The sequence below is a fragment of the Lichenostomus cassidix genome, chromosome W, assembly GCF_008360975.1.
Source record: "Lichenostomus cassidix isolate B80296 chromosome W, HeHo_3.0, whole genome shotgun sequence".
In the NCBI taxonomy this organism is placed as follows: domain Eukaryota; kingdom Metazoa; phylum Chordata; class Aves; order Passeriformes; family Meliphagidae; genus Lichenostomus; species Lichenostomus cassidix.
Window position 1 is genome coordinate 6,195,942 of NC_139510.1, and position 27,994 is coordinate 6,223,935.

The 27,994-nt window shown below is 41.2% G+C and overlaps 1 protein-coding gene across 1 annotated transcript; it reads left to right on the forward strand.

The window, feature by feature from the left end:
* Positions 1 to 1,899: 1,899 nt before the first annotated feature.
* Positions 1,900 to 27,984, forward strand: LOC146425394 (sorting nexin-2-like). Its single transcript, XM_085041510.1, has 8 exons — positions 1,900 to 1,913; positions 2,641 to 2,716; positions 3,985 to 4,098; positions 4,332 to 4,425; positions 18,284 to 18,489; positions 23,713 to 23,856; positions 26,678 to 26,749; positions 27,518 to 27,984. Exons 1-8 carry the CDS (start codon positions 1,900 to 1,902, stop codon positions 27,566 to 27,568), a joined length of 771 nt encoding a protein of 256 aa, XP_084897636.1. The 3' UTR covers positions 27,569 to 27,984.
* Positions 27,985 to 27,994: the final 10 nt, after the last annotated feature.

The following is a 27,994-nucleotide window of genomic DNA, read 5'->3' on the forward strand; positions in this document are numbered from 1 at the left end:
TGTACTGTGATGTTCCATTCTTATGCCACTTCTCTTGATCTTCCAATGTGTAAAGTGGCCACCACTGATTACAATATTTTATATGTTTTTCTTGTGTAAGGGGATCACCCCAAATTTGTTTCTGATGTTTCAAGATACATTCCAGCGGTGACACCTGTGATACCTCGTTTGAGGTTTTGTTTCACATTATAACCAATTACCATTTAGGAGCTCCTTGAAGGGACTCTAACTCCTTTGAAGGGACTCTAACCCTTCCCTGTTCCCACCTTAGGTACCTTTGAACTGAACCCTGCCGTAGCTTTTGCTGCCCCTTACAGGCAGGTTAACAGTTATCACCTTTAAAGAAAAGAATGCCATTATCTTACTAGGGGTCTTGCTCCGATTTCCTTTGGACTGGCCATCAAAGGTTCTCTCCAAGAATCCCTCAGTGATGGCTCAGATCTGTTGAAATTCAGGAGTATGTTTCACCTGGTTTGCCAAAACTGTTACTAAAATTTTGATAAAATAAAAAAAACTCCTTAACACCAAAGTAGCATTAAGAAGCAGGCATTCTTTATTCAGCTGGATGCATGGGGGGATAGCTCCTTCTGTTGCCAAATGTCTGAAATATTGGAATATGACTCTCCAACACTGAAGCTGTGTTAAATTGATGCCTTTTTCTGGTCCTAAAATCACAAGTCAGACACAGTTAGGTGATAAAATGCAGTTACCTTTATAAAGGATCCTTTCTGGTGCACAACACGCCGAGATACACACTGAAAATGTGCCAAAAATGTGCCCCGTGACATAAAGCGGGCACAATTTTATAAGTTTAGCAAATTAGCATAACTGACAAGAATCCCCAATTAGAGACACAGGTGATGAGGTAATTCCCCCCTTGGTTTGACCCTCTTCTGAAACCTCCCTTTAGATACTAACTAAAATTTGTTTATGAGAAAGTATCTCAAGAAGCTGGTTTAACCTTGGTTCTCAGAGGAAGCAAGATTAGGATTGGGGCCTTTAGGAATGTGTTTAGTCTTTCTGTCTAACAGAGTTGGTGAAATGCTAGCTACGAATCTATGTAGTTATACAATAATAGGCTACAGAGCTACAAATATATATGAAGAATATATAAAAGCAAAAAGGCAAAAATCAGTTTGGCATCAAAAGAGGGCATCATTTATTCAGGCCTGAGGTGCATGAAGGAGATTCTAACCCCATGTGGATGCATGATTCTACAAGTGTGTTGCTTATATACAATTGCTACATGCATATTACAATTTACTCATTACCATAAATCCCACCCCAAGTTCCCAGAGATTCAGTCCTTTGTTTTGTCTATCATGGCATTATTGAGCCAGATGTCTTCTTATCTTCCAACTGTCCTTGCTGAAAGCAGCTTTTGCATGCCTTGTTTATCTGCTAAAAGTTTCACAGGAATAGTAAAAATTGAATTAACCCTTTTGGTATCATGGGGAAAGTGGGCAAAACAGCAATTTGCCTTGTTTTTTTTTAATTCATTGAAGTTTATGCCTTAGAATAGTGAACTTATGTACTACAAGCCCGACAGGTGTCTTCAAGCATACCTGTACTTGTCTCCAGTGAAAATGTTGGTTATCACCCTGGCAGTAAGTGCTATTCTCTAGTAGCCAAGTTCAAAAGAAAAAGCGCTTTGCCATGTCAACTAGTACTTGCTATTGACTATCAGAACAAGCAAGGAAAAGTTGAGCAATCTAATGTATGAAATAATTTCACCGCAACTCTTAGCTTCTTTAGGAATAAAACTAAGGATCTGGTGGCCATATCTAATGGAAGATGGAGACAATACATTGTGTTTACAATATTGATGTACTCAAACTTTCAGTTAAGTCCCAGTCCATATAACTTTCTAGGACAGTTTCCAAGCAATTTGTGCCTGTAATGGGGCAGTTTTGGTACTTTACAGCTGAGGCTTGAGCAAAACTAAAGCTCTGCAAAAAATACAAATACTGTTAATTATGTTCTGTTAGCACATCTTAATTGGCAATATTGAATACATTCCCATGCTCCCATGGTATTTTGAGGTATTAAGTTTCTGTAAAGCATTCTTGAAAATGTCAGACACTTTCTGTTAATACATAATATTAAAATCAGTTATGACAAACTTGCAGCAGTTTTTAGTGAATGAAAACTTTAGAAATTTCCCTCTTCAACTCATATTTGTACAATCAATGGTTTTTAGATCCAAGCAGAAATGCAAAAAATTGCAAAAAGATAGACTTGCACTAATTTAACTTCTGGGTGGATGAGTCCTGTAGAACTAATATAGGTAGAAGGCTGTCTAGCCAACGAAGAAATAGTTCATTTAAATTGGTTGTTGTTAGAACAGGAAGCCTTCACCGAGGTGTTAAAAATTTCAAGTATATTATTTTAATACTGTGCAACATAGATTTATGGCAGATTATGACACCTTAAGTTTCATATAAACAAACTGGGTTAGAAACCACTGACAGCAACTTGTTTTTAGAGACAACTACAACTGTTCAAACCCCATTAAATAATGAAAAAAGGTTACATGCTGCCTGCATTGTACCCATTCTTTAGCTAAAGGACACTTTCTAATGCTGTCAGGCACATGAAATCCATTTTGTTATCTAATATTTGAACTTTTTTAAATCATAGGTATCTACAAAGAACAGTAAAACACCCTACCTTGTTGCAAGATCCAGATTTAAGGCTATTCTTGGAAAGTTCTGAGGTATTTACAGTCTTTTAAGTTCTCTATTTGTTTCCAGATGTGGTAATGTACAAAGTAATGCACTCTTTGTATTGAGACCTATTCTCCTAAATTCATATGAAATCAAATTAGATTCTACCCTTCACGGGACAGAATGACAAAAGGGTACTCAGGTAATTGTGTACAAAGCCTACTGCCTCTGCCTCTGATAAATCTTAGGTTAGTAGTGACCAAAAGCTATCTGTTGTTCAATGACTTCTGCCAAGTGAGCTGATCTTTCTGGTTCTGAGTGAAGCTCATCATACACAGAATAAAAATCCATAATCAGTGCTACTGAGGGTTAATTAAGATAATGAATTAAACCGGCTTGGAAACAGTTCTTGCCTCTAGGAGTCAAGCTTGAAGTTTATTGGCATAACGCAAACAGGCATGCAGTACTGCTGGCCACGCTAGATGTTTTGAGGACTTTAGTCACCAATGCTATCAATCTGGCACCTTTCACAAAAATAAATATATTGTGGAACAGATTGTCTGTTATGTCTCCAAAAATATGCCTATAAATGTGCATAGTTGATTTGCTGTAATAGTGGATTGTCTTTTGGTCAATGTCAATATCTTAGCCATGCTAATAAGTCACAGAGGCCTCATTACTGACAGAAACATCATTGATAGATAACTTAAAAGTGTCAGTGCTGCTGACACAAAGTATCAGATATGAAGGGTAAATGGCCTAATATATTTAGACTAATGTTAAAAAGGAATAATATAAATTTCAAGTTTGCTAACTTTTTCATGAGGATTTCTAGGTACCTCAAAAATGCACAGTTCTCTCAATACTCATGAGGTAGGTTTTGAAACCTGGCCTATATTTAAAAGCAAAAAGACATCAACTTTCTATGAACTGTACACAGTGTGAATTGTGCATTATAATGAAGTGGTTTACAGAACTTCTGTATGTAATTATAAATCTAAGCTTTTCTGTTTCTGTAGTGGCAGTTTGTTCTTTGTAGTATATAGTTTACTAGTTATGGCCTTTGGCTAGTTCATAACTTCTGACAAGTAGGTTGTTTGTTCCATTTAATTGTAAAGGTGTAGAAGTAAAGTAAATAGTCTGTATTATTAAGTTCTCCTCTGAGAATGTAAAAATAGTAAAACCGAGAAATTGGATTCCACTATATTGTAACACATAGGAGTAAAGAAAATAGTTTATCCTTTTCTCCCCCTTGTACCCAGTTAAACCTCTAGCCTTTTAACCAGTCTGTTTGCCCTTATTTGTCATTCATTTCCAGTTGCCTAGAGCGGTTAACACCCAGGCTCTGAGTGGAGCAGGAATATTGAGGATGGTAAACAAGGCTGCTGATGCTGTCAATAAAATGACAATTAAGATGGATGAATCAGATACAGTAAGAGCTCATTTTTTTTACTTGAATAATGAATGAATCAAATTAGTGAAGCTCAACAATTGCATTTTAAAGCTGTAAACATAGAAAATAAGATAGTAATCTGCTTTATTCGCTTGGATTCTTAGCTGTATCAGTTGACCATCCTAGCAATAAATGAATCATTTGCTTCTTTAAAACAAGGAATGCTGTTGGTAATCTAAATTATAATGCTAGACTTTTTCCTCTTTTGTCAGTGGTTTGAAGAAAAACAAGAGCAATTTGAGAATCTGGATCAGCAACTTAGGAAACTTCATGCCAATATTGAAGCATTAGTCTGCCACAAAAAAGGTAGCTTGACTTTTATGTGACTGCATGAGTTTAAGTGCTTAGAGCTTTAGAAAATGCTAATGAAACAGGAGCTTAGTATGTTAAAACTCTTAACTAGCAAGTAGTTTTGCAGTAAATTTTAATGCAAAAGTCTTCTAACACTACATTTTTGTTTAAACTGTTCTAGCATTTCTGGTTTATCTGTATATCTGGTTTTAATATTAATTTTATAAAAAATATATATCATACCTTCCATTGAACTTGAAAGTTGCTGCATTGATTAGCATGGGGTTGTTTTCTTGCAGATATTTAATAGCATAACTAGCAAGTTATATGCTACAGTAGGCATTGATAAATGTATCTAGATCACATGGTGTCACCTGCAACCAAGGGGACAGACGTTCTTTTAGGGATCTTTGCCTGAAAGATGACAGCACTAAGTCATAGTTACAATTGAAGACTTATTTTACTTAACAGGATTTTATGATTAGTATAGAATATAATTTATAATCAGAATAATACAAGATTTTTATAAGCAGAATCAGTGTAGTACAATTTTATAAGTAGCATAGTGTTACAAAAAAAATGGTAAAAAGAAAAACTCCTTGATGCCAATGTAGCATTAAGAAGCAGGCATTCTTTATTCAGACGGATGCACAAGGGGATATCTCCTCTGAAATATCGTGCATGCTGAATACAGGAAAGTTCCTGTTTATATACTGTATTTTACATACATATTCATTGATTTTCCCAGAATAAACATACATATGATAATCATCTCCCTGAAATCATTAACATATTGTCCCTCCCCTTTACGCATGCATTCTTCTGTCCTGGGGGTCTGTTTGGTGGTCCGTGGTGGTCAGCGACCCCAAAGTCATACTTGACCATCCAGTGAACTGGTAAAAGTTGGAACAACTGGGCTGGTTGCTTTCCAGTTCTTCTTACACGATGGGCATTGTGCAGTTCCATGGGCCAGTGGGTTTTGAAGAATAAGAATTGTGTTATCTCACCAGGTGTAGACAATTTTTCATCTGGCAACAGTAGTACAGAATTTTATAGCACCACTTAGCTTATGGTTTCTAATCACCTGGATCCTCTGCAGATCAGGTCATATCTTAATACTTGGTTTACTGTATCAACATAACAATCATAATCTAGATTTGAAAAACATATAAAAGAACATGTGTCACTCAGTCCTCGGAGGAGGCAGGTGACAGTGGAGGCACCCCTGGCCACTGGGAGGTCACAGGTCTCACTGTCCATCAGCAGTTCTGGTCCAAGTTCCCACTTAGGACTTGTAACTGCTCTATTATGCTTCCCTATTCCATGATGGAGTCATCAACAACACGTGGTTATCTGGGGCATTCAAGGCCAGTAAGAAAGGGAGTAGTTAGCCTGGCACCCAAGAATCTTGAGGCCAATAGGGAGGGAAAGAAGAAATCTGTTTGATTCATCCACTTAGTTTACAGGACCTTCAGGGCTTGATAATGAGGGGAAAGGGGACTAATACGTGACCAGGTTGGTCACAGAGAATATCTGTTTGCCTTATAAAATCACATTAGTTATACTAACTATATTACCAGGGGTCAGGAGCAGGGGGTACCAGTCACACCCCACCCCCTGACACCATCACAAACAGGGAAGGATGCAAGTGATGGTGGCACCATCACCTCTTGCCCAGGACCTGCAACTTAGTAATTGGGTCATAAAGAGGACTCCACAGCAGTAATGTGCCACTTGTTTTCTGAAGGCTGTTCATTTGAGGAGGGAGGAGAGTATAAAACATTAATTTTTAGTAACCAATATGCAGAAAGATGTAAAGCAAGATATAATACAAAATAACATAATTCCAACAGCCATAGTAAGAGCTAATATTAACAGAACATGACAGGCCCATGCTCTGAAGTCAGGTAACCAAGACCACAGCCAAAACCAGGCACGTGATAGACCTTCTGACAAGGGTTATTCAAGTTATTTGGTGAAAGGTATGAACTTGTCTTTGAATTATGTTTATATGATATTTGATTTGTTTAGATTCATTAGTATAAAAACAAGTGGTGTTTGGCAGTACACATACACCTCCTTGGGATGCTAGAAGATAGTCTATGGCCTAAGGGTTTTGAATAGCTAATTGTGATATAGGTGTAAATAGTTGTTTTTACCAGGGGTTTAATCACAAAATGCTTATGGCATACAGGCTAATGGTTGTATAAAAAGGGAATAGTTAAATTTTTGGTTTGAAATGCACAGGAAAGAAGATGTGCTATGGTACAAGTAGTCCCTTCCTGAAGTTGTAGGGTCCGGAGGGGTCCAGCCGCCTTAGTCCTAATGGCTACCGGGGCTTCGGGAGACCTCGGAGGCCTCACCTGGGCCCAAGCTCTCAGCCCTCCCGGCTGTTCAGCTCTGTCCCAGAGGCGGCTACGGTCAGCCTCAGTGTTCCCAGGCTCGCTCCTTGGAGCGGCAGGGACCACGCGGCGGAGGCGGGTGCCCACCGGGCAGGAACGCCGTGGAGTCGCTGGTCGCTTCCCGTGATAAAGAAAGTACGACGAGCTGAGAGTCGCCAGTGTGCAGTTTATTAAAGGAGAAGCGGCGCGGGGGAGGCACACTGGGGGCTCTCGGGTGGGGCGGTCCACGCAGCTACCGGGTGCAGAGCCCCGCGGGGCTGGGGTCGCGACCACACCACGCCGAGAGAACAAAGGGAGGGGGTTTTTAGGGGGAAATACGGGGTTTCCCGGGGAGGAACAACAGGGGCGGAGCCAACGGGGCTCCGGGACAACATGAGGGACAAGCAGGGGAGCAAATGAAATATAACTAGGGAGGGGATTACAAACAACTCATGGGGGAAGCCCGGCAACAGAACATTCTAGTGAGGGCAAGCAGCGGGGGCGGTGACAGGGGCGGGGAAGCGAACTTTAAACCAATAAACTTAGGAAAAACTTTCCAGGGGAGGGAGAGAGCGGTTTACGGCCCGGCCTCCTCCGAGTCCCAGGCGATGGCATCCTCGGCAGCGTCCCCGTGGATTACGCCGACCGCCGGCCTCGGGGACTCGGGATCCGCAGCATCGGGCCGCCGCACCCCCACACCTTCCCATTTTGGTGGAAGACTTTTATACGTGTTTGTGCTACAGTGCCAGAACTATCCAGGTGCTAGAATGGTTGGCCACCAATTTGATTTCATAAGAATATCTAGGGAAATATTCCTCACACCATTGATAAGTCTTTTCACTGTCAGGATGATGAAATTTGAGTAGGCAAGTGTGGCTCGTTCAAATCGTATGAAAAGGAATTGGCAAATATAGAGCCAGTCATGTTATGCCAGTTACAGGTGGTCCAGTTGTTGTTTGTACTTAACCAACCATTACTCTGTAAAATGTAAAATGTAGAATTAGGACCAGTTAAATTATAGAATTTTGGCAAAATGTACCATTAATATTCCATGCAAGATTCCAGAGTGGTGAAATATTTAAAAGAGCAGTGTTTCATTTTTACAGAACCATGTGGTTCTTAAATTGGAGTAATTACAAACTCTGGTTCAATTACTGCATATCATCTGAAACTGGGTTTGCATCCAGCTGTAGAGCAAAATATAGTCACAAAGGCTTGTTTCTCCCACACTGAATTTATGTGTTCAGGCATTGTAATGCACCATGGGCTTTTATCATATGAATGTGCCTTTAAAAGGCTTTATAAGTTGGAGGGTTGGGAAGGAAGTATACCAATTTAGATTGATACCAAGATGTTTCAGGAACAGATTCAGCTAACCATGCGGAATTAGCATCTGAAGATTGAGGATGGTGTAAACAATACCAACAGTTTGATTCATTACCCATTTGAGATATGATGTTCATTAACTGAATGACATTATTATTGTTTCAGTCAAGAACAGCATCACCCTGAGAAAAGCAACAGGCTCACAGTGGGGGTTTTAAAGGTTTTGTTGTTTGGAAACCAGAAAAATGACCTTATTCCACTGAGCATTTGGTGGGTGTCTGTCAGTTATTTAAGCATCAGTCAGCTTCAGGTAGGGCTTTACACCATTTTTCTGTATATAAATTTAGCTCTAGAGTTAATTTCAGTAGACCATTCCATCTCTTAACCATGACATTACTTTGGGGTCTGTAGGGCAGGTGGAACACTCAGGTAACTCCATTATGTTCACACCACTCTTGTACAATTTTATTTTTTAAATGAGAGCCATTATCAGACTGCAGAGCAGAAGGCATGGGAGTGTCAGCAAACTATCCATTAAGTCCTGCCACAATGGTAAGACCATCAGCTTTCCTGCAAGGAAAAACTTTCCCTGAGCCAAATATTTTTTGAACTTCAGTAAGGATATAACATAATTTCTCAGGTGTTTGAGGGAAAGGTTTAACATAATCAATTTACCAAGTGGACAGGGGACTTATTTCCTATCCCCCATCCTTTCGGTGCTGAAAAAGGTAACAAGCATTTTTTCTTCATCAGTTGTTTCAAAAGCCTGTTTAGTTTTGCCCTGTATCCAGCTTTTGCTTCACAGAATATCCATACACATTATATTTAGGTTTCTTAGCAGCATTCACTATTGGGGGGGAGGGGGCACAGGGATGACGATGGGTGGAAAAAGGAATTTCCAGTTATACCTTAACAATTGAATAAGGAACCACTACTCCATTTAATCCATTCACTAATATTTTCTGATGTTTCCGAGGGGTGACTCCAGGACATGATTCTGCTTTAACCATGGATGATTGTGCTCCAGTATCTCTGAGGAAAACAGTTTTTAATTTATCACTTACTATGACCTCTTCCAGTTCGAATCCCTGGTCTAGTTTCCCCAACACTACTTTCTGATAGGAGACAAATAGAGATGTTTTTGCGGTTTGAAGGTGTTTCCCTGTATGGGAGGAGCACTAGGCAAAGGTGTAGATAACTTTTCCTCCTTTTCTCTTTCTTTCACTAGAAATTTTAGTTTTTGAGAGAAGAAATGTCCATAAGTTTAATATTTTAATCATCTATGTTGCAGTTTTGTCAATACTGCTCTTAATCAGATGATTTTTTAATATAAATTAAATAAATCAAAGTTTGATTTGTAGTACCTGAAAGACCATAAATGTACCTTCTGACACAGATGCATTTTGTTTAAGTATGTGGTCACCTTTTAACTCTGCCCTTTTAAAAGTACATGAAAATGTGTGGCCACATCAGTGAAGGCTCTGAGGCAATCTGCATGAACAGATGTGCTCTGAAGCTGAGGATCGTGCTGAGGGAGGGAGGGAGGTGAGCTTTCCTACCTGGTAAGACCTCGATACCAGAGCAAAGAGAGGCACCCCAACCCCTCATAGATAAGCCACCCCCAGGGAGCAGCAGTTCATGCAGGCAGGCAGGCAGAGCAGGAAGGGCGCTGAGGCGTTGCCATCTCAGTTAGCTCAGTTGGTGGTCATCACCCCCGCAAAGAGAGCTCAGGTATGGTGTACACTCGGACAAAAGTTGTTTCCTCTGCGCATACCAGAAAGGATGTGGCGACTCAGACAGAATGCCCATGAAAGCATGCAGGGGTCCAGGTCTTAGGCTGCAGGGAGTGCCGGAGCCTGGTGCTGCTCTCAGAGGGCAACAGAAAGAACAGCTGTGTGAGGTGCAATCAGGTCAATGATCTACTTAGCCTAGTGGCTGAACTGAGAGGTGAAGTAAAAAGACTAAGAAGTATTAGGGACTCTGAAGAAGAGATTGACTGGTGAAGCCTCACTCTACCAAGCCTCAGACAAACAGACCTGCCATCCACTTCACAAGAAGCAATGGATCCCCTACTCTCTTACTACTAGGCAGACAAAGGGGACCTTAGAGATGGAGGGGAGTAGAAATGGGTTTCTGCTCCAGGTGGCAGGCAAATCCCCTCCCAACCTACCTCACTTCCCCAGGTGCCCTTACACAATAAATATGAGCCCCTGGAATTTGAGGACCAGGGAAATGAGGAAGTAGATGAAGGTCCATCCAGCTTGGACAGGTGACCTAGGGCAGGACAGCCTACCTCCGGCATCATGACCTCCACAGTTAAAAAAAAAAGAAAGGTAGTAGTCATTGGTGACTCCCTTTTAAAAGGAATTGAGGGCCTGACATGCCAACTGGACCCAACCCATAGGGAGATGTGCTGCCTCCCTAGGGTCTGGGTAAGAGACATCACCTAGAAACTTCCCAGCCTGGTACAGCCCACTGACTATTACTCGCTACTGGTTTTCCAGGTGTGTACTGACCAAGTCCGAACAAGAAGGCTGCGGACAATCAAGAGGGACCTCAGGGCCTTGGGACAACTGGCCAAGGGATCTGGAGCCCAAGTTGTGTTCTCTTCTGTTCTGCCAGTTGCAGGGAATGGTGGAGCAAGAAATGGGAAAATCATGCAGATGAATACCTGGCTTTGAGACTGGTGTTACCAGCAGAATTTGGGGGGTTTTGATCATGGGTCAGTTTATATGACACTGAGCCTGCTGACAACAAATTATGTCCACCTGTCTCAAAGAGATAAAAGGATCCTGGCTCAGGACTTAGAAGGGATTGTTGAGAGAGCTTTAAACTAGGTGTGAAGGGGGACAGGGGCATGGCCAGGTTCAACAGGGATAAGGTGCGGGAGGGGGAGAACTATAGCGCACACCCAAGTAGCAAAAGAATGCTTAAGGGGGATACCTCCAGCAAGTGCAAGCAGCCAAAGACATAATCACAAGATAGGACCATGGGGAATTCCTTGCACCCTACTGGGATATTGACACAAAACCCCACTTCTATAAAGTGCCTGTACACCTATGCACGCAGCATGGGGAACAAACAGGAGGAACTAGAGATCTGTGTGCAGTCACAGGGCTTTGACCTCATTGCGATTACAGAGACATGGTGGGATAGCTCGCATAACTGGAATGTTGTCATGAAGGGTGTATTGGATTTGCATGGCCTGGTTTTGGTAGCAGGGAGGGCTACAAGGGTGGCTTCTGTGAGAAGCTGCTAAAAGCTTCCTCCACATCCAGCACAGTCAATCCCTGCCGGTTCCAAAGATGGACACACTGCTGGTCAAGGCTGGGCCAATTAGAAATGGTGGTAACCACTCTGTGATAACATATTTAAGAAGAAAGGAAAAAAAAGTTAGTGCGCAGTTGTAATTGCGGCCAGAGAAGAGCGGGGTGACAACATGTGAGAAGAACAACTATACAGACACCAAAGTCAGTGAAGAAGGTGGGGGAGGAGGTGCTCCAGGCACCAGAGCTGGAATTCCTCTACAGCCCATGGTGAAGACCATGCTGAAGCAGGATGTCCTCCTGCAACCTATGGAGGTCCATAGAGATGCAGAGATCCACCTGCAGCCTGTGAAGGAGACCCATGCCAGAGCAGGTGGATGCCTGAGAGGAGGCTGTGATCCTGTGAGAGACCCATGGAGAGAGGGGCCCATGCTGGAGCAACCTGTCCTTGAAGGACTGCACCCTGTGGAAGAGTGACCCACGCTGCAGCAGTTTGAGGAGGACTGCTGCCCGTGGCATGGACTCACGTTGGAGAAGTTCATGGAGAACTGTCTCCCATGGGAGGGACCCCACAGTGAAGCAGGGGAACAACTCCTCTCCCTGAGCAGCTGGAAAAGCTACGGGTGATGAACTGACCATAACCCCCATTCCCTGTCTTCTTGCACCGCTGAGATAGGAGGTAGAGCTGGGAAGGAGGGAGGGGTGGGGGGAAGGTGTTTTTAAAGGTTAATTTTACTTCTCATTATCCTGCTCTGATTTTGTTAGCAATAAATTCAACTCGTATTGTCGCTGTTGAGCAGCTAGCAGAGTAATGAATGCATCAGTTCTCAGTGGCAAGAAGGAATGACCTTTATTGTTTTGATTTCATCACATATATAGAGTTCTCAAAAGTCACCCAGATTGGTCAGTCAGAAGCCTTCCCCCAGGCCTGATTGGCCAGGCCTGCACTGCCCAAGTTCTGGGACACTGTTCCAAAAACATCCAAACTTTATCTTTATTTACAAAACACAAGAAAACTTCTCATGGGAAAAACTGTGCTAGCCACACGTATCTCTAATTTCAAGCCTGTTTTGCTTGTGAGAGTATTTGGTGAGTAATCTCTCCTGGTCCTTATCTCAAGTCATGAACCCTTCATTATATATTCTCTCCCCTGTCCAGCTGGGAAGAGGAGTGAGTGAGCAGCTTTCGTGGTTGCCTGGCATCTGGTCTGCATCAACCCACTACAAAGGGCTACACTGTTTAGGAATGACAGACCAGGAAGGTGTGGTGGTGGAGTTGTCCTTTATGAGGCAACACTTGGAATGTATCAAGCTCTGTCTTGGGGTAGATGACAAGCAAGTTGAGTGCTTATGGGTTAGGATAAAAGGGCAGACTAGTAAGGGTGACACTGTCATGGGTGTTTGATATAGGCCACCCAATCAGGAGGAAGAAGTGGATGAGGCCTTCTACAGGCAGCTAGAAGCAGCGTTCCAGTCATAGGCCCTGCTTCTCGTGGGGGACTTTAACTACCCTGACATCTGCTGGAGAAGCAACACAGTGAAGCACAAACAGTCCAGGAGGTTTCTGGAAACCATTGATGACAACTTCCTGTCACAGGTAGTGGAGGATCCCACAAGGAATGGTGTGCTGCTTGACCTCATACTAACAAAAAGGGAAGGCCTTGTTGGAGATGTAAAGGTTGGGGGCAGACTTGGCTGCAGTGACCATGAGGTTGTGGAGTTCAGTATCTGTCGAGGGGGAAGCAAGGCAGCAAGTAAGATTGCAACCATGGACTTCAGGAGAGTTAACTTTAGCCTCTTCAGGGATCTTCTTGAAAGAATCCCATGAGAAGAGACCCTGCAGGAAAGAGAGAGCTGCTTCAAGCACCATTTCCTCCAGGCTCAAGAACAGTGTATCCCATTGAGCAAGAAATCAGGTAAAAGGGACAAGAGATGCGTGGGTGAACAAGAAGCTCCTGTCAATACTCAAGCACAAGCAGGAAATACACAGGAGATGGAAGCCTGGACAGGTCACTTGGAGTGATTATAGAGGTTGTCAGAGTAAGTTAGAATGAGATAAGGAAGGCCAAGGCCCATCTGGAATTAAATCTGCCCAAAGATGTCAAGGACTTCAAGATGGGTTTCTTCAAATACATCAATAACAAAAGGAAAACAAAAGATTATATGGACCTGTTATTAAATGGAGGTGGGACCCTGGTAACAGAGGACGCAGAGAAGGCAGAGTTACTGAATGCCTTCTTTGCATCAGCCATCACTGACAAAACCAGCCCTCAGGGATCTCTGACCCAGGAGACCAGGGTAAAAGAATCTTGGAAGGAAGACTTTTCCTTGGTCAAGGAGGATTGTGTCAGAGAACACCTAGGCAAACTTGACATCCACAAGTCCATGAACCCTGACAGGATGCATCCAAGAGTGCTGAGCGAGCTGATGGACATCATAGCAAGGCCACTCATGATCATCTTTGGAAGGTGCCTGAGGACTGGAAGAAAAGCAAATGTCTCTCCAGTCTTCCAAAAGGGCAAGAAGGAGAACACAGGGAACAACCATCCAGTCAGCCTCACCTCAATTCCTGGAAAGGTGATGGAGCACCTCATTCTGGAGGCAATCTGTCTCCACATGGATGACAAGAATGTGAATCCATGCTGACTACTCCTGATCACCAAATGTAAATCATGCTAGACCAGCCTGATTGCCTTCTACGATGATATGACTACCTGGATGGATAAGGGGAGAGCAGTGGATATTGTCTACCTTGAGCTTGGCAAGGCTTTCAACACTGTCTGTCATGACTTCCTCAGAGGCAAACTCAGGATGTGTGGACTGGATTGAGAATGGGCTGAATGGCAAATAACAGAGGGTTGTAATCAGTGACACAGGCTCTAATTGGAGGCCTTTCACTACTGGTGTCGCCCAAGGTTCAATGCCAGGCCCAGTATTAACTTATTCATCAGTGACTTGGACAAAGGGGCAGATGCCTCCACAGCATTCACCATTCACCACCATTCTCTGGGTCCAGACATCCAGCCAGTTCTTAACCCAGCAAAGAGTGCACCTGTCCAAGCCGTGGGCTGCCAGCTTTTCCAGGAGGATGCTGTGGGAAACAGTATCAAAGGCTTTGCTGAAACCCAGATAGACTACATCCACAGCCTTTCCCTCATCCACTAGGCGTGTCACTGGTCAAAAGGAGATCAGGTTGGTCAGGCAGGACCTGCCTTTCCTAAACCCATGCTGGCTGGGCCGGATCCCCTGGTCGTCCTGTATGTGCCATGTGATTGCACTCAAGATGATCTACTCCATAACCTTCCTGGACATCAAGGTCAGGTTGACAGGCCTGTAGTTTCCCAGATCCTCCTCCTAGCCCTTCTTGTGGATGGGTGTCACATTGACCAGCTTCCAGTCATCTGGAACCTCCCTGGTTAACCAGGACTGATGATAAATGATGGAGAGTGGCTTGGCAAGCTCTGTCAGCACACTTGGATGAATCCCATCTGGTCCCATAGACGTGTGTCTAAGTGGCACAGCAGGTAACTAACTGCCTCCTCCTGGATTGCAGGGGGTCTATTCTGCTCCCCATCCCTGTCTACCAGCTCAGGGGGCTGGTTGCCCTGAGGATAACAAGTCGTACTGTTGAGGACTGAGGCAAAGAAGCATAAAATACTTCAGCCTTGGTGACAATATTCCCCTCACACACATCCAATAAAGAATGAAGGTATTCCTTGGCCCTCCTTTTGTTGTTAATGTATTTATAAAAACGCTTTTTATTATCTTTCGCAGTGGTGGCCAGATTGAGGTCTAGTTGAGCTTTCACCTTTCTAATTTTCTTTCTACTCGACCTAATGACATCCTTGTACTCTTCCTGAGTTGCCTGCTCCTTTTTCCAAAGGTGATACACCCTCTTTTTTCCCTGAGTTCCTGAGAAAGCTCCCTATTCAGCGAGGCCTATCTTCTTCCCCAACAGTTCATCTTTCAGCATATAGGGATGGCCTGCTCCTGTGCCTTCAAGATTTCTTCCTTAAAGTATGTCCAGCCTTCCTGGACCCCTTTGTTTTTAAGGGCTTTTTCCCAGGGGACTTTGAACCTGTGTCCTAAGTAGGCCAAAGTCAGCCCTCCAGAAGTCCAAGGCAAAGGTTTTGTTGACCCCCTTCCTTACTTCACTGAGTATTGCAAACTCTATCATTTCATGGTCCCTGTGCCCAAGACAGCCTCCGATCACCTCATCTCCCACCAGCCCTTCTCTGTTTGTAAACAACAGGTCTAGTGGGCCACCATCCCTAGTAGGCTAATTCCCCACCTGTGTCAGGAATGTGAGTAGATGTGTTGGTTTTGCTTGGCCCAGTTTTTGGTAGTGGGAGGGGGGCCACAAAGATGGCTCCTGTGTGTCCTGTGTGAAGGTTCTGGAAGTTTTCACCATGTCCAGCAGAGCCAATCTCTGATGACTCTGAAGATGATGGACATGCTGCTGGCCAAGCCTGGGACAATTAGAGATGGTGGTTACGCCTCTGTGATAACGTACTTAAGAATAAATCAAAACAATGTGGGCACACACTTCTTTTTATCCAGAGGAGGGGGAGGAGGTGAGAATATGTGAGGGGAAAACAACATGGAGACACCAAGGTCAATGGACAAGGAGGGGGAGGAGGTGCTCCAGGCGCCAGAGCCGACAATCCTCTGCTGGCCGTGGTGAGGACCATGGTGAAGCAGGTTGTCCCCCTGTAGCCCAGGGGGTCCACGGGGGGTTGCAGTGGTTCACCCACAGCCCGTAGGGAGGTGCCCACGCCAGAGTGGGTGGATGCCTGGAGGAAGCTGAGATCCAGTGGGAGTCCCAGTGGAGACAAAGGCCATGCTACTGAGATGGAACAGCCTGGCCTCAGAGGTCTGCACCCCATGGATGAGGGGCCCATGTCATAGCAGCTCTTGGAGGACTGTCTGCCCATGGGATGGACTCATGTTGCAGCAGATTTGGGCAGATTGCTGCTCGTGAGATTTGGACCCACGCCGGAGAAGTTCGCAGAGGACTGTCTCCTGTGGGACGGACCCACGGCAATGTAGAGGACTCCTCTCCCTGTGCAGTGGAAGAAGATCTCGGTGCTGGACTGACCAAACCCCCATACCCTGTCCGCCTGTGCCGCTGGTGGGGAGGAGGGAGGGGGGTGAGCAGAGAAACGCTGTCTTAAGAGCTTATTTTTACTTCTCATTATCTTCCTCTGACTCTGTTAGGTTAATAAATCACTTTGCAACTTTAAGTTTCAGCCTATTTTGCCCTCAGTGCGTCTTCTGGTTCCTTATCTCAAAACATGAGTCCTTTGTGTATGTATGTTAACTTTTTTTCCTCTCCTCTGCCCAGCTGTGGCAGGGGCGAGGAGAGAGAGCAGATATCATAAGTGCCTTGCATTTGGCCAGGGTCAAACCACGACAGTAGATGCTCTCAGAGGTTTTTTCAACCTAAATGATTCTGTGATTTTTATGAGGATAGGCTGAGAGAGTTGGGCCTGTTCAGCCTCAAGAAGAGATGACTGAGAGAGCACCTCATCAATGTCTATAAGTATCTGAAGGGTGGGTGTCAAGAAGATGGAGCCAGGCTCTTCCCGGTGGTGCCAAGAAATAGGACAAGAGGCAGAAGGCAGAAACTGATGCACAGGAAGTTCCACCTGAATATGAAAAAGAACTTCTTTACTGTGCAGGTGATGGGACACTGGAACAGATTGTCCAGAGAGGTTGTGGAGTCTCCCTTACTGGACATATTCAAGAACCATGTGGATGCAATTCTGTGCAATGCGCTCCAGTATGACCTTGCTTGAGCAGGGAGGTTGGACCAGATGACCCAATGTGGTCTCTTCCAACCTGACACATTCTGTGATTCTGTGTCTTAAGTTGCTTTCTCATACCTCTACCAGGAATTATTCTCTGTAGAGACAGATGTCTCTGATATCAGATGTCCTCAAGGTTAAAAAGTATTTTAAGAAATAATGAAAATGGGAATATATCCAATTACTGCTGATTTGACACCTGATCTTAGATTTCAAGTTATGCTTTTTTTTTTTAAAGAGTGGTATTTAAATTGTGATAGTTTTAAATATCTGAAGACTTTTCTACAAAATTTATGGTGTTCTGATGATTCAGTAAAAGCAGCAGAGTTATAAACAAACCTATGCTTTTAATCCTTAACTAAGTTGTTGGATTACAATGATATTTTGTTCAAAGGTTCTTCAGAGGAGTTGACATTGTACACAACTTGAAGTTTGATAACACAGTTGCCTAGGTGTTTGTTAATGAATAAGCTCAAAACTTCAGCTTCATGGATGCCAGGCACAAATTCACATGTCTTTTTTTAAGGCATATCAAAACACGACAATATATTACAGTACAAGCAGTCTTGTTAAGTATACTTCAGTCAATGGAACAGTAAAATGGAAGCAAATTCTACTCTAGTGTTGATGCTCTCATTGAATAATTTTCTTCCTTTTCTCTCCCCCCCCCTCCCCCCACCCCAGCTGCATGGAACAACTTCACTACAGACCAGTTAAGATTGTCTTAAATGTGCTGTATAGGACACGACTTTTGGTTTGTGGGCTTGGACTTTTTCTGAACTAAGCAGTTGGACAATACTTAAGTGAAAGTTTCTTCCATGTGTTTTGCAAGACACAATAGGCATCACATAACAGGGTCAACAAATCATTTACTGATTTTGGAGAGTTTTGGGTTCACTATATTCTCCTAAATGGTTTTTCATTGTGATGTCCTTGTGTATTTTATCATGAGCTTTGGAAAATATAATTTATATTTTTCAGTTGATAAACTTAGAGTTGCTGTAGGACAGAGGTCTGCTTGCTTGATTGATCTATCTTGAAGAGTAACATAATAAATTAACTTCATTGTATTGGATGTCACTCCTGTATTTCAGAGCTTTCAGCCAACACAGCTGCCTTTGCTAAAAGCACTGCCATGTTAGGTAATTCTGAGGACCACACTGCTCTATCTAGAGCTTTGACTCAACTTGCAGAGGTTGAGGAGAAGATAGATCAGTTGCATCAAGAACAAGTTTTTGCTGATTTTTATGTCTTCTCAGAACTACTTGGTGACTACATTCGTCTTATTGCTGCAGTAAAAGTAAGTGTTGCTAGGAAAAATGCATAATTTTTGTGTTTAGTGTCACACTTTGCAGTTTGTATATTTAAGGTAAATCACCAAGTTGGATGGGGCTTTGAGTAACCTAATCTAGTGAAAGGTGTCCCTGCCCATGGCAGAGGGGGTTGGAACTAGATGATCCTTAGGTGCCTTCCAATTCAAACTATTCTATGATTCCATTAATGTTTGTATGCATTTGCACACTTCATTATGCAGTTAAGACTTCCTGAGTTTTTGCTTGGAATTCCAATAAAGTAAAATAAATGAATTCATGATCAGTTATTCCCATGTTAAAAATTGTTGTGACAAAAAATGGGCATGGATTAATAGGATCCAAACAAAATTTAAATGGTGAATATCTTCTAATTAGATCAATGTTAATACCACACTAGTTAGCATGTTGTGCATGTTTCTTTCAGGTAACTGATTTTTACATTATACTCATAAAATGTTTTCAATAACATAATTTGGCTATATTAGATAACCAATAGTTTCAGTAAATAAGCAACAAATATTGCTTGAGGATTTACATCTCACTAAAGAAAGTATTCAATTTTGATGTACAGTATAATTAGATTTTGACATGGGGAGGGGTTGCATTGGGTTTATGTGGCAAGGTTTTGGTAGCAGGGGACTGCAGGTGTGACCTCTGTGAGAAGAGGCCAGGCACAGCTGGTTCCAGACAGCTCCCCAATGGACCCACTGCTGGTCAAAATAAAGCCAACCAGTAAAGGTGGTGATACCTTTGTGAAAACATATTTAAGAAAGGACAAATTGTTGTTCAGCAGAGTGTGTGTGCGTGTGTGCGTGTGTGCGCGTGTGCGCGTGTTGGAAAACACAGTTTTTCCAGCAAAACTCATGCTAACCGAACAGAGCTGAGCAAGGTTTCAGTGTTCCCAGGCCTCAGTGAAATTCCGACAAGCTGCAGTGGTTGTTTGTCTGAGAATGTTTTGCGGGAAGAATGCCATGAGAAAGATTAGGAGTCAGGAGTGTTATGAGAAAAGAATAAGGGAGTTAACAAGAGAATTCCTGAGTGTGTGAGAACAGCTGCAGGTGTACGTGTGTATCTATGAATAGAAACTTCTGTAACGGTATATAAGTCTCTCGTTTAGCGAAATAAAGTTGGAGCTTACTTTATATCTCATATTGAGAGTGCTGTGAGATTTCCCTCGCGCCGCATCTCGTTAAATGATGACCTCCGACGTGATACGGAGCGAGCAACGGACCCTGACAACGGAGTTTTACGACCCGGCTTCTGAGAGCGGCGTGAACGGAGAGGTGCTAGAGGAGTGCAGCCTCAGCGTGTCGTGTCTTTGCCCGAATTGGGAAAGGTCGGAAGACACAGGTGATTACCTGCCTACCGTGAGGGCTATACTCGGTAAACTGCACAACTCTGGCAACTTGCGAGCCTCGATCGAGTGCTTAGACGGTGTTGACCAGGACCCTGAAAACCAGCTGGACCCAAAATGGAATCAGAGGTAGCCCGAATTTTATTGTTATGCTTTTTAGAAAAGCACGAACTCAGTAGCCTGTTTCATTTGGCTGGCCTGATGGCAGTAGGACAAGGTTATGGATTTTTTACAAATCCTATTACAGTATTCAGTGTAACAGAATGGTTGAATTACGGAGCTGTTTTGCTTTTGGACTGTGATAAAATTGCAAGAAAGCTTGGCAAATCATGGAGTAAAGTGGTAGCCTGCTTACAAATACATGCCACACAGCAAAACTTTACGTGGCTCACGGCGCAGGTGAATTACTGTGCTGCTTTTGATATGCGTAATACTTCGGCAGCCACGGCACAGCTGCCAGGGAAACCCCCCCCGCCGGGGAGGGGGGGGGAGAGACTGCTAGTAACTGAAAATACAAAGTTGCTCGATTGGATGAAAAGTCTGTTCATGTCTCAATATATCACAGAGTATGGCAATGTTACAACGAAAAACATCTTAGCTGCTTTGTTTGAGAGAGTCACTGTTGGACTTTTGCCAGAACAACTGAACATTTTGTTAGAACGAGCTCCGATATCGCGGGTAAAGAAACAGAGTAACCAGAACTCATCCCGATGTTACCGAAGTGGGAGTGAGAGACGCATGCAGAAAAACTGTAGCAGAAAAAGTTGGTGTTTCTACTGTAACAAAGATACTCACAGCACAGAAGCTTGCAAAAACAAAAAGAACAAACAGAGGGTGACCAGTGACCCGGGAGCAGCGGCGGCCCCTGCCCTGCCCTGCGGCACGCCTGTGGAGGAAGTTGTTCCAGCCGTGGCTTCTGGCCGAATGACAACCAGAGCGGAAGTCCCAGAGGGTACCCCGGTGGGCGGAGCCGCGAGCCATCCACGCCTCCTTCACTGCCCAACTGTGATGTCTGTGATGAAACTCTAAACTCTACTGATTGACAGCTTCAGCAGCGAACCAGAACTAACCAACAGCGTTGCCAGCAGAAACAGCCTGAGCAGAATGGAGCAGATCGGCTCTTCCTTCAGCCTGGCTGCACTGACACCGAGACCAAAGCAATTTACTAATAAAAAAGCATTGTAACAAGATATTATCCTGATAAAAAAGTAATAACACCTTGAATACTAAAAGCCTTAAATGAAAATTGAATTTTGCTAAAGTATTTGTGTGTATGTGTGAATGTTGTAGGCCTACTGAGAGTGTTTGTTTTTTGAATGCTTTAATGTGTAGATGAAGCCTGATTGATGAGAGTGTGATTTTAATTTCTTGAGAGTTTTAATGTGTGAATGAAAACCTGTGAGTGAAGTTATACTGAATAGTTTAAATTACCTATTAAGTATCTTTTGATTAAGCATAGATTCTGTTAAAGTTAAGTAATAGTGAATTTAAATTCTATTAAGCTGTAAGTTCTGCTAAAGTTAAAATTCTGTTAAGTAATATTAAGTGATGTTAATTTTAAATTCTGTTAAGTTTAAATCTTGTTAGAGTTAAGTTGTTAATATCAATTTTAAATTCCATTATAGTTAAGTCCTAATTGTTGGTTTAAGATAAGAGTTATTAAGTTTTATTAATTTTAGTGATATTAATTTTAAGTTTTAAATTTGTTAGTTTATATTATTATTCACAAAAACTTTGCAGTTTTATCTTTATAGTTAAAGTCAAGTAATAATATCTACTGCTTTCGAATATTTCATCTCACCTTATATAGCTATCTACAAAGTGGTAACATGTTAAGATACTCTTCTTATTGATATTAATCAAAGCTTGTTTATAAGATGTTCTAAGAAAACCCTTCCACTTAGCACCTAAGCTCTGGCCAAGCTTTGGTTCTAACTGGCTGGGAAACATGCCATGAGTCCAAAGTGTTCTACATCAAAATGTGATCAATTAATTTTCATTTACCAAATTGAGTTTATAAAAGCTAAACCTTCTTCCAAGTAAACTTAGAGCCCTTGTCCGGAAAAGGTTCTCTAAGCTTTACCTGTGAAGTGAATGTTTTCAGCAATGACAATTTCTAGACCATGGCAACATATCTAACTAGTGAAATTTCCTTAGGTAAATTTATAGCAATTCTAATAATAACAATTACTTACAGCAAAGCAAATTAATCTGATAACAAGACATCTGTTCTCACAACAGAAACGGGGGAATTGTTGGAAAACACAGTTTTTCCAGCAAAACTCATGCTAACCGAACAGAGCTGAGCAAGGTTTCAGTGTTCCCAGGCCTCAGTGAAATTCCGACAAGCTGCAGTGGTTGTTTGTCTGAGAATGTTTTGCAGGAAGAATGCCATGAGAAAGATTAGGAGTCAGGAGTGTTATGAGAAAAGAATAAGGGAGTTAACAAGAGAATTCCTGAGTGTGTGAGAACAGCTGCAGGTGTACGTGTGTATCTATGAATAGAAACTTCTGTAACGGTATATAAGTCTCTCGTTTAGCGAAATAAAGTTGGAGCTTACTTTATATCTCATATTGAGAGTGCTGTGAGATTTCCCTCGCGCCGCATCTCGTTATGCGCGTGCGCGTGTGCGTGTGCGTGTGCGTGTGTGTGTGTGTGTGTGTGTGTAAGGAGGAAGTCTAAGAAACAATCCTGCAGACACCAAGGTCAGAGAAGAAGGAGAGGGAGGAGGTGCTCCAGGTACTTGCAGGTGTTTCCCTGCAGCCTGTGGAGAGGACCACTCCTGAGCAAGTGGATATGCCCTGAAGAAAGCTTCAGTCCTGGAGAACCCACATGGGAGTAGGCTCCAGACAGGAACTTTGGCCTGTGGAGAAGAGCCCACGCAGGAGCAGTCCTTGAAGAACTGCAGCCTGGGGAAAGGACTCATGCTGGAACAGGGAAAAAGTGTAAGGAGGAAGGAATGTCATAGAGGAACTGTTGTGAACTGACTGCACCTCTTCATCCTTCCTGTGCTGCTCAGGCAGAGGGGAGGTAGAGGAGTTGGGAATCAAGGAGTGAAGTTGAGCCTGGGAAGAAGGAGGGAGGGGAGAGGTGTTTTAGTTTTTGCCTTTGTTTCTAATCATTCTATTCTGGTTTTAATTGTCAATAAAATAATCTTCCCCAAGTTGAGTCAGTTTTGCCTGTAATGGTGATTGGTAAGTGATCTCCCTGTCTTTATATTGATTCATGAACTTCTTTTCATCTTGTTTTCTCCCCATCCTGTTGAGGAGAGGGAATGAGAGAGCAGCTGTGGGTGAGAGTCTGGCAGCCAGCCAAGTGTCAACCCAGGGATGTCTTAGAATTTTATCCAGAAATATCTTTGAACTTGTCAAACTGTTGGGAAAACATTTTTATATTTTATATATTTTCACTCGCATTATATATATAGTTAGAGTCTATCAAATACACAATAAATAAAAAATGTATACTTTGATTCTACTACCTCCATCCATTGTTAACAAAATATACTTTCAGTTATGTGTATAGTCAATGAAAAGGTTTGCTAGAATCTGTATTTAGAGAAGCATTTGGGTATTATAGCATTTTACAGCGGTTGCTTTGGTAGTATTTTGATGGGCCAAGGAATACAAAATGGTTTGGAGCATCAAGGTGTTTGCTCTAAAGAGGCTTCTTGAACTTCCTCTGTTATTTTTAGATGGTATTTAGCTGTGCAAGGATGATGTCAAATTAAATCTAAGACACAGTGAAGTTTCTTTTGAGTACACTTGTTCCAGTTTTATCCAGAAATAACTTTTTCTAATAGGAATTTAGACAGCTTTAACAATTGCAATTGCTTAATAAATGCCCATACTTACAGGGAGTGTTTGATCATCGAATAAAATCCTGGCAGAAATGGCAAGATGCTCAGGTCATTTTACAAAAAAAACGTGAAGCTGAAGCAAAGCTCCAACTTGCCAACAGACCTGATAAACTGCAGCAAGCTAAAGATGATATAAAAGAGGTAATGTCAAGTATTGATATTATTCTGGCAGACAGACTTTTTTATTGATTTATTCCTCATTACTGTACTATTTTATAATTTTTTTTTTACAAATCATATATTAGCTATTTTCCATATTTACTGACATTGTTAAATGAAATTTGTTTAAAATATGAGATGGGCATAATTGTTACCCATTTTGAGATATGTAAGACAGTCAAGTACTTTCTCTAAAGAGTCTGGGAGATGGGAAGAGGGTAACATGAACAAGTTTAAAAATGCTTTTAACTGTTGCAGATGACTTGAGTAGTCAGAAGAACATCTCTTGGTTTCTAAGGCTAAAATCTAGCTAAAAGGACTAATGGAGAACTGTTCTCATGTTTTGCTTACATATATATTTTATTTTTTTAAAATATACACATATTATAATTTCAGTAAAAATCCAAAATGTTGACGTTTCATAGATCATACATTTGTTTTAACATGCTTCACTAAGGAGATTGAAGAGGTAGGACAGCTTAATTATTTAACATTATTGTATTCTAGTTATGAGCCACTATTTTCTCATTAAATAATGGAGAACATCTTTGCAGATTTCAACCTCTTATGCACTTTATTTGGTTGCCTCATTTGTCACTAACTCAAGTTGCTTTGTTCTTTCTGCACTTCAATATATTTTGCATACAGTGTTGAAGTTGCTCATTAACATGGCTTTCTTATTTTCTTTAAAAAGGCCCTTGTTGACTAGGAAGAAAAACAGTCACTCTTGTGACCACATTCTTGCTGGTTGGCTCTCTTGATGTCATCCATCCACCATGCACAAGTGAGCTGAAACTCATTGGGAAAACCAATTCCTGTTTGGAGCAGTAGGAAATACTAAATGACCCTTTCTCACCCTTAATATAAAAAGAATTAGTGATTTTGTTCTTGAAATATATTTTTCCTACTTTATTGTGTGTTTAGAGAAGGTTGTTAAGTAAAGCCAGAATTTGAATATGCTGGCAGAAAATTATTGCTTCCACTGAAATATATTCAGAGTTGCTGAATTCTTTAATACTAGTCCTTTTGACAGAGATATTGAAAAGTGGAAGCCTATCCAGCTTGAGCTTCATCTGTGACTCAGTTCCTTTGTGCAGATAAAAGGTAAAAGAGTAGTCCTCAAAACAGCATATAAAACAAGGCGGTGATTTTTCCTTGTCAGAAACTGTAAGATGGCAAAATCTCTGAAGTCTTGGGCACCTCTAAGATGCTGTAATATGAAGGCACAAGTTATTTCAAAGCAGTCAATCTCTCTTTCCTAGACTGAATTTTATATAGTTTTAGTTATTAGCTAACTCTCTAGGCTGTGCACATATTAATGTTTCCCTGAAGCAGATCCTGTTATGACTTATTGCATAACTCCATAAGTATACATCTGAAAAGACATTAAGGGAATTTTGAATAAATACAGACTAAATACATAAATATCTCAAGATATTTATTTGAATAGATATTCATTACATATCACAACAGTAAGATAACACTGCACCACAAAATGCTCTTGTGATTAAATAGCACCACTAGATTGCTAGCAGGAATATATTATATTGGTGCATGTTGCTTCCTGGCTGCTTTTATTCTGAGGAAGATAGCTGTTACCAGATCTATTAGCTCCCATAATTCAGTTAGTATATTGAGATTAACAGATACAGTTGCATTTTTATAATTTCTGTTAGCATGCATATGTCTGAAGTGTCAAGATTATAGCTTTTTTCATAATATGCTTACACAGACGGTTTAAATTTAGCAATATAATAGTTACATAAAAGCAGGACCAAAGGAAGGTCTAGTAATAAGATAATACAGCTGGTGATGCTTTCTTAATTGTGTAGCTGGATGTCTTTTAACATAAAATAAGGATAAACATGACCAAGTGTTTTGTAGTATTGATATTAATGCCTTGTTCCCAGTATGGCAAAACCCTACAAGCAACTTCACTTCCTCTGAATTTTTCTTCTGTGCTCTAACCTGCATTTCTTTCTTTCTATTTTTTTTTTTAATTCCTGCTGTCTCTTAAACAATCCCCACTGAGCAAGAGAGCTTGTGTTTTGGCTTGCCTAAACAACATACATTCTGACCAATAAATACATCCCCATTAGCTTGTCACCTGCAGCAGAAATATGGCAAAAATAATCATTTACTTGACCATAGGCAGGGATGAAGATTTAATAATCTCTTTTGTGGATAGGAAAGTACAGACAACTATTTTTTGAGACTTTTTCAGGTAAGAACAGGTAAGAAAGCTTAAAAGTTTAGGTTCCTTTCATAGCAGTGCTTGTAAAGGGAATAGCTAATAAAGATTTAGAGATATTTTCACTAAATAATCTTTAAATTTCTTGTTTATTAATATTGCTAATAACAATATTAAGATATTTTTATATTTGGTGTGCAGATAATATTTCCTGAGATATAATTGTTTTATCTGATGGCATTCTTCTCTATAAATTGTTTTGAAATTACTGTACTGAAACTTTCCCTGAAGTATGTAAAAAAACAAATTGGTGCTTTTCAATTCTTGAATGACTATCCCTACTATACTAAAAAAAAGTTCAGATACCGATAGACTGAACATTGAATGCAGTCTTCTTTCTGCATGTTTTTCCTTTGCCAGTGGGAGACAAAAGTTCAGCAAGGGGAAAAAGATTTTGAACAGATCTCCAAAACCATTCGTGAAGAAGTGAAAAGATTTGAGGCATGTATAATTTTGTCCAAATAAATTATAGTTTTGCTTTAGATAATATTGATATTCCAAGAAAACTTTGTTAAGAGGTTAATTTGCCATAATTATTTACTTTATTAACAGAGGGAACGATTGAAAGACTTTAAAACTGTTATTATCAAGTACCTAGAATCGTTAGTGCAAACACAACAGCAGGTAAGAAATTTTGAAATTTTTGTACAAGTTAATATGTTCCATATTAGGTTAGTTTAAAAAGGCAGGCTTTAAGTATAGCATTTTCTAAAACATGGAGAATTAACTCTAGTCTGTAATCTATTGCAGAAGAACATCATGGTTGCTATTTTCCGGCTATTACTGTTCTTGCATAGCCCTAATTCAGGGAGATGGGAAGGGAGTGGAGGACTTATTTAAGTAATACTTTTACTTGTAGGTTGGAGTAAAATGCATTAAATACATGCCTAGGCTTACTGAAGAGACTTGAATACTCAAATGTTTATCTGCTTAAAAAAAAAAAAGAAAAGAAATACTGAATATTGTACAGCAATAAAACAACCTTTGGTGACTCGGAAGTAGGCCTGGTTCCCAAACTAATGTCTTTTTTTTACAATCTGGGAGTATAACCCTCTAGCTTTGATTTAAAAAAAAAATAAAATTAAAGAAACCCCAAACATCTTTAGAGGTAAGAATGGCAAACTCACCATGCAAACAAATTCTGTATAGCTATATTCTGTACTCAGTGGGTAAGAATAATTGTTTGCATGAGCAGATCTGTGTGTTTATTACTTCTGTTTTTCTTGCATAATATGATAATGTGAATGGATAATTAATGAATGGACAATGGATAAGCATCTGTGTTCTCACTTTGTCCAGTGAAGACAAGGTCATTACAAGAGGAGGAGTATGTGTGGGTTTTTCCAACATTCAGTACTTAAAGTAAGGTAGCTTTTTTTCCTTCTCTACAAGCTAATAAAATACTGGGAGGCATTCCTACCTGAAGCTAAATCCATCGCCTAAAAGAAGACTATTCCAAATAACAAGAGACTCTGGCTGTTTCTCCTGGATAAAAACTAAATTCCACACTGAAATCACTTCAAAATAATTCAAATAAACCACTATATATTTTATTAATTAACACATGGTGGTTTTATATACCACAGCATTTTATCAAAAAACTGCATGTTGTGACCCTCTTTGAAGTAGACTGTGGCATGATGTTCTGCAATACAATGCTGAATTGAACACTATTGCATCTTAATACTTGCACCAAAAGCAGATATTTTTATTCTTTACAATACAATGTTCTGTAGTATGTTTACCTGATCTTTGAAACAAAATTAATTGCATTGATTAATGTTCACCTACACATTCCTGTACAAAATCATGTTTCTGTGATTATGATAATAAAGAAATGGATCTTGTGAAGCATTAAACTTTTGTTTC